This window comes from Ascidiella aspersa, chromosome 4 (assembly GCF_963924565.1).
Source record: "Ascidiella aspersa chromosome 4, kaAscAspe10.2, whole genome shotgun sequence".
Lineage (NCBI taxonomy): Eukaryota > Metazoa > Chordata > Ascidiacea > Phlebobranchia > Ascidiidae > Ascidiella > Ascidiella aspersa.
The window spans coordinates 10,499,520-10,511,738 of NC_139450.1; the positions used below are offsets into that span (position 1 = coordinate 10,499,520).

The 12,219-nt window shown below is 35.3% G+C and overlaps 2 protein-coding genes across 2 annotated transcripts; both read right to left on the reverse strand.

Annotated features, from left to right (window-relative positions):
- Positions 1 to 1,102: 1,102 nt before the first annotated feature.
- On the reverse strand, positions 1,103 to 8,648 carry LOC146147146 (alpha-(1,3)-fucosyltransferase 7-like). The gene is made up of 6 exons (XM_083387519.1): positions 8,454 to 8,648; positions 8,062 to 8,151; positions 7,699 to 7,778; positions 4,969 to 5,097; positions 4,145 to 4,351; positions 1,103 to 3,338 (listed from the first exon to the last, which is right to left on the reverse strand). The coding sequence occupies exons 1-6, from the start codon at positions 8,616 to 8,618 to the stop codon at positions 2,786 to 2,788; spliced, it is 1,224 nt and encodes a 407-aa protein (XP_083243645.1). The 5' UTR covers positions 8,619 to 8,648; the 3' UTR covers positions 1,103 to 2,785.
- Positions 8,649 to 10,443: 1,795 nt separating this feature from the next.
- LOC146147147 (glycoprotein 3-alpha-L-fucosyltransferase A-like) lies at positions 10,444 to 11,537 on the reverse strand. Its single transcript, XM_083388391.1, has 2 exons — positions 11,306 to 11,537; positions 10,444 to 11,128 (listed from the first exon to the last, which is right to left on the reverse strand). Exons 1-2 carry the CDS (start codon positions 11,467 to 11,469, stop codon positions 10,573 to 10,575), a joined length of 720 nt encoding a protein of 239 aa, XP_083244517.1. The 5' UTR covers positions 11,470 to 11,537; the 3' UTR covers positions 10,444 to 10,572.
- Between the last annotated feature and the right edge of the window lie 682 nt (positions 11,538 to 12,219).

Genomic DNA, 12,219 nt, shown 5'->3' on the forward strand with positions numbered 1-12,219 from the left:
TCTCATCTAAAGCAATTGAGAAGTATATCTGCATTTGTCCATTAAGATGTTCAACTTACAAGTATAACGTGTCGACTCAAATTGGCCACTCTCATTGCCATTGTCTGATGCGACAAAGACACGGTTTTAAACTTTTCTGCTACTTTTTCGTCGCCAAACACCTCTGCCATTTTTATTGCACATTTCCTAACTAATTCACCTTCTCGAAATGACTTCCCTTATTTTGCGAGGAGTGCAACTTCATATGAAGCTGCAAAGCTTGTTTATCCGCTGCTCACAAAACTAAACATCGCAGCCACTTCTTTCTTCAATGTTCTTGATGTTTTGCAATACGTTCTTTCTTTCATTACCGCCATATTTTTTATACTTATCATTGCTAAAAGCCTCATAATGGCGCTTAATGTTATACTCTTAAGGAGCTAAAACTGTTTTTTGGCAAACTAGACAAAGTGGTTTTCCTGAATTTTCTGCAAATAAATAATCTTCTTCCCATTTATTTTGAAATGATCTCTCCTTCTACCTTTCTTTTTTAACAAGTACTCATTACCTTGACCCTAAGGATTTGCAAAACTGGCAAGATTAAGTCTAGCTAGGACAACAAGGCGAGTAACTAAAAACAAAAAATATTTTTGAAAAAAGTGGTATTGTTGTGCATCACAAAGGATTTTTTTGTCAATTAAAAACAAAGAAACAAAAACGGCAGTGATAATTCTAGATTGAAGCAAAGCTAACTGTCAGTATGCGGGCCAAAATAGCGGAACTCGCGGGGCAGTTTTGGCCCGCGGGCCTGCAGTTGGACCACACTGTGCTAAATTATGAATATCTGTTTTTCTGTCGAACTAAGATTGTAAATGCTCGTCTGCAATGTCCGTGTATGATGTCATAAATGGATTTCGTTCGGTTGATTTTTCATTCAACAGAGAACTGTCACTTTCCAAAGACTCTTGCATTCTGTGTAGCTGCATAGTGCATATCCAGGACGGGCAAGATCGCCGCTTTTTACTGTCAAATGCAACAAAGACCAAAAATATTAATCCTTATTAGGATCTCATCACGGTGGCATGAACTCTTGACTTGTTTAGCACATTTCATATTAGGCTTTTGTATTAGAGGGCGCATCGAATTACGAGTGAAGTAACTTTTATAAAATGGGAACTATTGCAGAGGCGACAATCATACTGATTGAAACGGAGCAAAACATATTTGCCAACCAATGTTTGTTAAACTAGTGATTTCAGTTCCTGAAATGTTGTTCAAACTTCTCGTTAGTTCAAACTTTACATTTTATGACTCGTTAGTTCAAACTTTACATTTTATGATTTAAGGATTCGCGGTTTAGTGCTGTATTGCTTTTTGCCCTATAATTAAAGTTTAACGCAACCTGTGTGTGGATTTTATTAGTTCTTCTTCTGGCCGATTTAGTTCCAAATTTGGGCGGCAGAGCGTAAAGCTTTATAATTAAGGAAAGATAACCCGGTTTATTGTCTACGGTCAAGATGTATATGTCTGTCTAGGACTAGGTGTTTTTGTGTTAATAGCTTTGTAAAGCATTTAAAACTGTTATTAAAAATTATTTTGCCGTTACACCAGGCACACCGGTTGCGGAGCACTGATCTAGAATTAAAGTATTGATTTACAAAAAAGAGAAAGAGAGAGCAAGAAAGGAATGGGTGATTTTAATGAAAACCAGGGAGTCGAACCGTTTGACTTTTCCGGTTCAGGTTCGGTTTGGGTTCAAGGATTTTTTCGGAATCCGATTCAGTTCCGGTTTCGGTTTGAAGCAATTTAAGAGTTCCGGTTCAGCTCCGGTTCGACAATCGTTATTTCAAAACCGGTTCATAAAGTTCCGGTTTGGATACAATATAAGTTGCGTTAAATCTAAAAATATGGGTCAATAAATGTAGAGAATAATCTTTGAATTGTAAGTGAATTAATCTAAGTTACGTGACGTTTTAAAAAAACAGCAACTCATTAGGCCTATTGAGATATCTCAAAAATAAAAATCAACGTTTTATTTAGTCAATATTGTTATTTTTTTCATAAAATTTCGACCATAGCATAACTTGACTCTGTAAAATACAAGTTGTGACGTCATGCTGGAGTGAACCGCTTTTTTGACAGGTTCGGGTTTGGTTCAGGTTCAAGTTATTTTAAAATATTCGGTTCAGTTCCGGTTCGACTCCTTAAAATCTAACGAAAAACGGTTCAGGTTCGGTTACGGTTCGGAAAAAATTGACCCCAAACCGGTTCATAAAGTTCCTATGCGGTTCCGGGTCGACTCCCTGATGAAAACACATATAAAACATTTTTATATATTCACGTTGGGTCAAAATTTTTAATTTAAGGTAATTTATGATGCACTGGCGTTGTGTCGTAGATGTCGGATGGCATCCTATATTATGTGTTATTTTCGTTGCTACATTTCCATGATTTATCGCGTAATAACTCGTATGTCTTCTGTGCTTTAGGATTTGAGGTTCTTAAACTTAAAAAAGAGTAAGATATTTTTTTTCAGTTTAGTTTTGTGATTGTACAGCTCACAGTAAGTGTTTTTGTAAATCGAGGTCAAGGCGCCGAGCGGTTTTAAAAATATCCACGTCAGTCAAAACAATCAGCTATGCAAATCGCTTATAAAATACGTGACTAACGAAAAGTTGTAAATTTCGTACAGTTGAAAAATAAACACAGAAGGAAATTAAAAAATATTTTTTTTATCACTTTTTACCACAACATTACCCCATTGCAGTAAGAACATATGCCAAATAGAATGACGCGCGCGCTTCCTTCAATAGTCAATGCACTCTGCACTCTCGGTCTTGTACCACCAATCATAGACAGATTTAACAACGCGATGCTTTACCGTTCTCCTGGCCACAACCAACAAATTATCGGCATCTGGCCGGTACGGCCAGCCGTTTGAACTCGGTACATCTACTCCGTGCAGAGATCTACAAACGGAACACCAGGAATTCGGGAAGTGTTTGCGAGACGCGAGGGAATCCATCTGTAACTTAAGCTCGTCCCTCCATTTGAAATAAGTCTGATAGGCGCTATCGTTTCTGTCGAGGTATCGGAGGTAGGCCGCCAGTGATTTGCGCGTCGGGAAGTCTTCGACGTGTATGAAGGAGTGCGGGGGCGCGATCCTTTCATAATCCTCGCGCCTTGATCCCCACACCACTGGCACCGTACCGGAGGCAAGGCCGTGCTCGAAAAACTTTTCGGTGATGTAGTCGCGGCAGTGGTGCGAGTTTTCGAAGGCGAAGTAGAACTTGTAGCGCGACACAAATCGCAGAAAATCGCGCGTGCCCCTTCGTAAGGAAACAGGCTTCCTGAAACATCTGCGAAAAACAAAAAATCAGACGTAAAGGTATACGAGAGGATTTGTTCCATGTTATCGTAAATCTCAGCCTGCTCCACTCTTAGCCTGTGTTGTTCAGTTGGTAGGGACGGTACCTGTAGGAGTTCGAACCTCTCCGCAGACTAGCTGTGTTTTCTAGCTTTGCCTTGCTAGCACTACAAACCTCTTTAGGACCAAACTATTCGTATAGCTACCCGTCAGAGATAGATCATTTATATTTATTTAGTTCAATTGCAATTACAATTATAATCACAATTACTCCTTTAAATGTTTCCATCACACTAAAATTAAATTTACATTAAAAACTGTAATTAATGACACCAATTACAATTACAAATCCATTTTAATAATACTAAGATTTAGCCTATATTGCAATTTATTAGGTTTTCTATTGCTGCTGAAATATGGAAAAAAAGTTTAGGTCTCATCGGTTCCAAAAGAAAATAAACAACGTGGAACATTACTGAAACTTTAATTTTCTTAATATCAAAGTATTGAGCCAAAATTTTAGCAATTGCAATACAATTACAATTACACAGAATGAAAGTGCCTCAATTACATTACAATTACATTAAAAACTGTAATTAATTACATAAATTACAACTACAAACTACAATTGATGTAACTCTGGTAGTCTACACGTTACATTATTTATATATATATAAATATACGGCAATCGTTGGTCATTACTTCTTCAACAGGGATTTTAGGGCTTTGTTAAAGAAATAAACATCTTTAGTTAGACGTTACTTCACAGAATTACGTCACAATGTAACGGAAACCTACCGACCCAAAGCAGTTATTGGAAGGCCTGCTTTTTTCAGTTCTTTATAAATGACCATTCTCTTTCGAGCGCCATCGGTGTCAGCACAATTACTGACTATCCAAAGACCAAACATTGATTTTGGGGTTTGAAAAATATCTTCATTTTGAATCACATCCCTTACAATTAACGAAACATCGTGATATGTAACAGAAAACCCTGAATCACGTCTGAAAATAACAGTATGATTTATAACACAAAATAATTTATTTTTGCGATATGTTTCCACAATAACCCTAATGCAGCGGTTATAAAATATCTTTGTCGAAGGCTTTAATATTTATAAAGTACGCAACTTTTGTTAAAACTTTCACATATTTGGCAATACGTTAGCGAAAAGGGTGTAAATATTTTAAACAAAATAAGTTCAACAAATTTAGCTAAACGGGTTTCGCTCCTAAAGGTATATTAGATATTAAATGTAATTTTGGGGATGCATGTTCAAAACACATGTACAAATGTGATCATTATTTACACATACCTTGTGACTCATAAAAACCGTTCAGCCTAATTGTCAAGAGAACAACCCAATTATAAAAGGAGTAAATGTTTTTCATCTAAACAAGTGATTTTGTTAAAGTTACATGGTTATAGTTCTGTCATGAGAGCATATTTTCTAAATACTCCTGAAATCCTGCTAAACACTTAGACTTAGTTTACTAAATAACATTTGCTTACATTCAGATATAACTTCCACTTCTATTTTAGCATCCACTTAATGCAAATTATGCACAACATTCTGTTAACCATAACGATGATTTTATTAAAAGCCTATTTAACAAGGAACCTGTAACCAATTGTGTCGTTAAAATAGCCTTTCTCAAATTCTTCGAGATGTATGGCTTTTTCAGGTTTCCATGATCTCGTAGATGCAGGAGACTCCATGTTGTGCCAGATGTATAGTTGATCAGCTCTTCTGCAGCGTTTGAAACATTACCATCACGTCATTTGAAACATTACCAGCAGGGCATTTACCAAAATAAGCTAAACGTATTTCATGAAAAAAGTGATAATTGTGGGCGACTGTATTTTAATTTGTGGTTTACAGTACAATAGGTTGCAATTTACACTACGAAAAGTGCAATTGCAATACAAAAAGTTCAAATATAAAAATACCATATATCTAAATGCTGAATGTACCCTAATTATTAAGGGTAGAAATTCAGATTGTGCATTGATTTCTGTTTTGATGAGAGGGTTGCGTATTTAGCATATTCGTTGGCGCTCATAAAGATTTCTCTCTCAAAAATTGTTTATCCATGGACACAAAGGTTTATTTTCAATTAATTTTTTGAAACCTAACAAGACCAAAACTGCTGACGGTTTGCGGTGAGGTTAAAACGCATGTCGTATGTCAGGGGTTCCTAAACTTTTTTTAGCACATTTACGACTGATCTGTATGGTGTAGTACCTCTGTCCCAGCAAACACAAAACGTTATACAACCATTTTACAACGTTACCAATTGGTTGTAAAGTGGTAATACGTGGAAACACAACAGAGTAAATGTTATATCTTGATGTTGTTCTGTTTACGAAGGTAAAACTAATGTTCAAACGTTATTATAACGTAAACATGAAGTTTTTAAATAACCGAAAACTATACACGTTTATTTATGTATCGTTAAAACAAGCGTTTAAAAATCGTAAGTCCTGAACATTTATTAGGACGTTAACGTTTCCTTTTTTTATGACGTTTGTGCTACTTTAATAGGCAACATTTAAATGCAAATTATGTCAACGCTATGAACTTTATTAAGCAACATATAAACAGTAGTTTTTATTTTTATTTTATATAACGTTAAGAAAACGTAGCAAACCATAGGTTTACTAAAGACACCATTTAACGCATGTGATTTGACGTTAATGTTATAACAAAACGGTATGTAAACCTTAATAAGTAACTTTAAATGAATATAGCTTTGTTTTATTCGTAAATAACGTTAAATATCAGTACATTTTTAACAGAGTTATTTAAACGTCTGAGTGATTTGTGAATAAACTACAGTTACTTAAACGCCTATATGTAACTTATAAATTTATAAAGTAAAGTCACGCTTATATAACGTTTTACTTATTAACTTAGTTTACGTATATCGTTAACGTTAAAGTTTTGAAAAAAAAGTACGTTATGTAAACCTTGCTGAGTAATGTTTTAAAATGTAATATTATTTTGATTATAAATAACGCATAAAATCCGTACTCTTTTAACGGAGTTATTTAAACGTTTAAGTTGTGAATAAAATACCGTTAGCGAAACGTATACATGTAATTAATAAATGTATAAAATAAAGTCACTCTTACATAACGTTTTACTTGAACTTATTTTACGGATATAATTAAACGTTGGAGTTTTGACAAAAAAAAACGTTATTTATACCTTCATAGAAAACACTTAAATAGATTAGTTTCATTTTAACATATGATGAACTCTTAAAAACGTTTTGCTTATAAACCTATTTAACGTATATAATTAAACGTCTATGGTTTTGAAAAAATGCGTTATTTAAAGCGTTTCAACAAAGAGATAGATTTAAATCAGTTGTTCTCAACCTTTTTTATCTTACGGACCGGTAAAATTTCAAAACAAATTTTGCGGAATGGTGGACCTTCAAAAATCAAAATCAACCCAAAATGCAAATATCACAAAAGTATGCAACTCAAAAGCAAAGAATGGAAACTTAAATTCAATGAGTAATTTGCTGCTGTCTCTTTGATATCATACGTGTTATACGTGGTTCTATTAATGTTTTTTTTTTAATTTAAGACTTAAACGATCTGTAGCCTACTTTTAAACAGTTGGACACTTGCATTTGTGTCGTACGATAAAGTCCAAAGTAGACCATTAACTCTATGTTACGTCACAATGTTGCAAATTACGAAGTTGGCGAAGTTCTAAATTTGATGAATAAGCCTTTAGCATCTTGTATTTTGTCGTTGAGATTTAAGATTGTAATATATTTGGCGGACCGTCGGTTGAGAACCACTGATTTAAATCTCTTTGTTCCGATGTAACGTTTAGATATATTATGTAGCTTACTTTAATTTTGGGGCAATTACGTTTAGAATCCTAACGGTTGGAATCAAGTTAATTTAACATTTAGGGTGCGAAAAAAGCATTACCAAATTGATTGTTGGAAAAAATATACGTGCAATATAAATTGCATTTTTTCTTATTCAAGTGAACTTATTGGGCGTGTCAGTAACGTTGTGAAGCAAAATAAAAGCTCATTTTCTACAAAACAAGCACTAACGACTCCCGAGGAATTAGAGTCAACAAAAGAGCTTCAGTAATAAGAGCAATTGATTATCATCATCGTTAAAATCAAGCAACTTTCAGACTAGGACTAAAATAGGACTAATAGCTATACAATAGTCGGAATAAGTTCGAAATCGCAAAAGACCTTGCTTAAACCATCAGAATTAAACCTAAACGTACAGAATAAAATCTAAACAAATTTCACCTAACCAAAATTTAATTACTTACCCCCTAATAATTATAACCTCTCTCCAAACTCACCTTTGGCTGTTGGAAGGGGTAAGGTTTCGCTTCATACATTCGTTGTTAAATATTATCGCTGCTGTGTCGGGGTGACTGGCCTTAGAAAAACAAAAATGTTTTTTTATCACATTTCCACTTGTTAGTTAACCCGCCCTATACATGTATTTTGCAAAACGCCCAAACATCACATTTGCGAATAAAGTACAATAAATCATAGACATCTTGAATGATGGTTTTAGTTTATTGAAATAGAACTAAGCAAGATTAGACAAATTCAAAGTCAAGTTACTTGCAAAATAACTTCTTCAGTTACGTTTGTTGTTTATAAAATACTAAAATTAAAATATGCCAAACAAACCATTTTATCAAACTATAACTTACTAAATTTCGATCTGTCGAAATGTCGCACCGTCCACATCTGGAACGACTAGGTGGAGGTTTTATGAAGGTAGGGCACCAAAATAGAATTACCTGCGGTAGAAAAACGTAGTTAAAATTTTGAATTGTATTTTAGGTTAATAACTAATATTTAACAACCACTTGCAGGATGGGGTAGTTTGAGATTACGACTTGAGACGATTTAGCAAAATCTCTTTAAGTATACTTCTATTTTAGCAAAAGCACTATCGCTTCAGTAAAAAACGAGATATTGATGAAAGGCAGTCAACAAAACCTGCCAAAGTTAAAAAAAAAGCTTTCATTTCCAAACCATAGCCCAAATTAATTTTCTATCCTTGTACTTTACCCAAAATAGCTTATCATTTTGACTGTACCTTTCTGATGTTTTTTCCCCTCTTTAATGCTTTTTTCAAAGAAATTAGGTTTGAAACATTCTTAACACGAATAGAATGTAGTTTATCATTGAACTGCAGAAACCATAAGGAAGCTAGCAACGCAATCGAAGTGGCTGCAAATACACAAAACAACCTAACTCTCATTTTCCAAACATCGCCTTGTACCGTTCTACGCTCTTGCGCAAATGACACGCAACAAAAGAAATTCAAGCAAAGGTACAAAACCCTCAATGTCTACACCGGAATTAAAAAATTGCAAAGGGAGAAGGGCATATGCTCTGAATTCCATTACAATTACCCATTCATTTCTCGCACTCTTTTTCTCTTTTTTGTAAATCAATACTCTTTCATTCTAGATTCTAGAACAGGGCTCCGCAACCGATGTGCCGTTGTGTAACCGCCAAATACTTTTTAATAGCAGTTTTACATGAGTTCGTTCCGACCGACATACATCTTGACTGAAGGTAATATAACCTAGTTTGTCTTTCCTTAATAATAAAAACTTTTCGCTCGACCGCCCAAAGTGGTCATTTAAGCTAAAACGGCCAGAGACATATCAACACATAAGTTGTGTTCAAATATAATTTTAAGCAGAACCCCGAAAGCACTACAAAATACTGGGCGGCGAATCCCCAAATAACAATAAGACAAATTCCAAAAAAATAAATAATTTTGAACTAAATCGTTTGAACAGGGTTTTATTAATCAAAAAAAGCTCGTTTGGTAATTGTAATTCTTAACCAACGTTTCGGCAACCTATGCAAGTCGTCTTCGTCAGGGTGAATGACAACGAAAGCTCGTAGTACATACGGAAAACACACAATGGAAATAAAGTCAAGAAAATGATGCCACTATCAACACGATAAGAAAGCAGCGACTCTATAGTGGTTTAACAAGTGTTTGTAGCATGTCAAAAGCATCATGTCTGGTTTTATGTTCATGATGTTACCCTTCTTGTGAATGTTCCAAGATTCCAAAAACAATATTTTTCTGTAGTTCGACTCTCGTGCTATTGATTATATCGATGAGGCAAGAAAGTCAATTTGGTGGCCTTTGCATGGCTCGAAAGTGCTGACTTTTTTGCGTCGCTGTTCGCAACATCCCTTAGATTTCACCGATATACACCGAATTGCATTCCGCACAGGGGATCAAATACACAGCGCCCCGTTGTTCAAAGGGCTTTATTGTTTTGTATCCTGACAATTATTTAAATCTTGTAAAAGTGCCCATAGTGCAAAACAGGTTGCAGGATGTTGTGAGAGTTGACTTTAACCAAAATTTGACGAACCCAACTGATAGAAACGTTGATTGAGAGGTATGGTATTATATCAAACTGTTTTATACGTTTGAACAACAAAATTATTTTTTGGCACGCGACGAAAAAAGTTTGGATTTTTTTAACTAAATGGGCCGAATGTAGTTACATTGCATTTTCTTGCATTGCATTTTTCTCCGAATGTAGTTACATTGCAAGTACCATAATATGCTCGATTCGACTTCAGCGGAGAGAGATGTAAAAAATACAAACGAAGGTGTTATAACTTTTTCTTTTGGACTAAAGCGCTCCTGGCAACCTTCCATCGCGGTGCACCGGTTGGGAAATGTTTTTTTTATATATAAATAAGCAAAACATTGTTGAACACCAGATATTATAACCAAAGTACAATTTTTGTCACTTCCAACTAGATAAATGATTAAAAGTGTTTTACTCCATTCTTCTATGTGACCATTAAACCGGCAATTTTTAAATTGATAACTACGCAAAACTTATCCAGTTAAGCAATTTGTTCGCGCTTTGCAGTAATTAAAAAGCTATTAGTTTTGTGGCTTTGGTGTTGTGAGGTACACCCCTCCAACTTAAAACGAAGCCCTACCAATTTTCTCCAAACAAATAGAGGAAATTTTCAATGTAATTTTTATTTTGTTTTTCTACTTATAGTCAGATATACAAGTTGTTAGATATGGGCAGTTTTCGCACTGTTTATACCATTGAATTATACCTGATTGTGATTACATAAACACAAAACCCAGGGAAAATCTCAATGAAATTAAAAAAAAATATTCAAATAAATCGTTCTGCTTGACATTCTGTATGTTTTTAGTATTCAATACACTCTGCACTCTCAGTTTTATACCACCAATCATAGACAGATTTAACAACGCGATGCTTTACCGTCCGCCTGGCCACAACCAACAAACCATCGGTATCTGGTCGGTACGGCCAGCCATTTGATCTCGGTACATCTACTCCGTGCAGTGATCTACAAACGGAACAAATGGGGTGTGGGAAGTGTTTGCGAGACCACGCGGGAGAATCCATCTGTAACTTAAGCTCGTCCCTCCATTTGAAATAAGTCTGATAGGCGCTATCGTTTCTGTCGAGGTATCGGAGGTAGGCCGCCAGTGATTTGCGCGTCGGGAAGTCTTCGACATGTATGAAGGAGTGCGGGGGCGCGATCCTTTCATAATCCTCGCGCCTTGATCCCCACACCACTGGCACCGTACCGGAGGCAAGGCCGTGCTCGAAAAACTTTTCGGTTATGTAGTCGCGGCAGTGGTGCGAGTTTTCAAAGGCGAAGTAAAACTTGTAGCGCGACACGAAACGCTGAAAGTCGCGCGTGCCCCTTAGTACAGAAATATGCTTCCCGAAACATCTGCGAAAAAATGTTGAGACCTATTTACACAGTTCAACATTAACGTAAAAAATTGTAGGTTGTCAATGCAATGCAACACTATAATTTGAACAAAAATATTATTTTGACACAGTAATAAAGGGCAACTTCGCTAAATAAAACCTTGGGATGCTTAATGTGAAAAAATAAAACGTATACCTTCCCAATGCAGTTATTGGAAGGCCTGCCTCTTTTAGTTCCTTATAAATAAGCATTCTCTTTCGAGCACCATTAGTAACAGCACAATTGCTTACTACCCAAAGACCAAACATTGATTTTGGGATTTGCAAAATGTCTTGATTCTCTGTCATTACTTTGTCCATCAGTAGAGCTCCGCGGTAAGTAACGGAAAAACCCGAATCGCGTCTGAAATCAACATATATGATTTAGATTTTAGACGACTTATATATCAGCTGCACATTACCAACTAACCATAGTGCAGCGATTATAGACTACCCTTTTCTAGAAAGCTAACGATGTTTAAAAGTATGCAATTCGTTATAATTCCAAAAAATACGGGTTTGTAAATTTCCATAATAATCATTCTAAGCAAAAGTGAGCTGTTGACAAAAACCAATGTTTTAAACAGTAATTTAGCCGACGTATACGCCTAATGTAAACAAAGTGCTAAACTATGGAGCAAAATCGACTTTCTAATTTTATTCATATTATAAATACAAAAAAAAAAACCTAAAAGGATCAGCCGTGGAAGGATATCGAACCAACAATGAATGCTGGGAAGTTTTAAAGGTAATGTTAAAACCGTATTACAAATGATCAAACAACCATTTTAGTGAACCCAAACAGCAATTTACCGATAGGCTGTTACAAACGAAATGTACAAACAAGTTATTATTTTAAGAACACTACACAAATTGTTAGTTTGTTAAAGTTTTATGTTGCATAGGTGTTAGGCTACTTTTAATACAAAAGCTATAGGTATTACAAATAGTTTATCGATTCGCGCAGAGCGAAAAAACGCCTTAATGTCGTTTAAGTTATCAAAAAACAATTTTTTTGAAATGAGCATAGGCCTACTAAAATCGTAATCCGATTTGCGCGGACCGTGAAAA

What these genes read in the sequence shown, in the direction of transcription:
- LOC146147147 (XM_083388391.1), bottom strand. Translation starts at nt 11,469, where the DNA reads ATGGACAAAGTAATGACAGAGAATCAAGACATTTTGCAAATCCCAAAA. An exon ending in CCAATAACTGCATTGGGAAG is followed by an intron (nt 11,129 to 11,305) that starts GTATACGTTTTA and finishes ATTTTTTCGCAG; the next exon opens with ATGTTTCGGGAAGCATATTT.
- LOC146147146 (XM_083387519.1), bottom strand. Translation starts at nt 8,618, where the DNA reads ATGAGAGTTAGGTTGTTTTGTGTATTTGCAGCCACTTCGATTGCGTTG. An exon ending in GGGGAAAAAACATCAGAAAG is followed by an intron (nt 8,152 to 8,453) that starts GTACAGTCAAAA and finishes TTTCTACCGCAG; the next exon opens with GTAATTCTATTTTGGTGCCC. An exon ending in ACCCCTTCCAACAGCCAAAG is followed by an intron (nt 5,098 to 7,698) that starts GTGAGTTTGGAG and finishes CAAACGCTGCAG; the next exon opens with AAGAGCTGATCAACTATACA.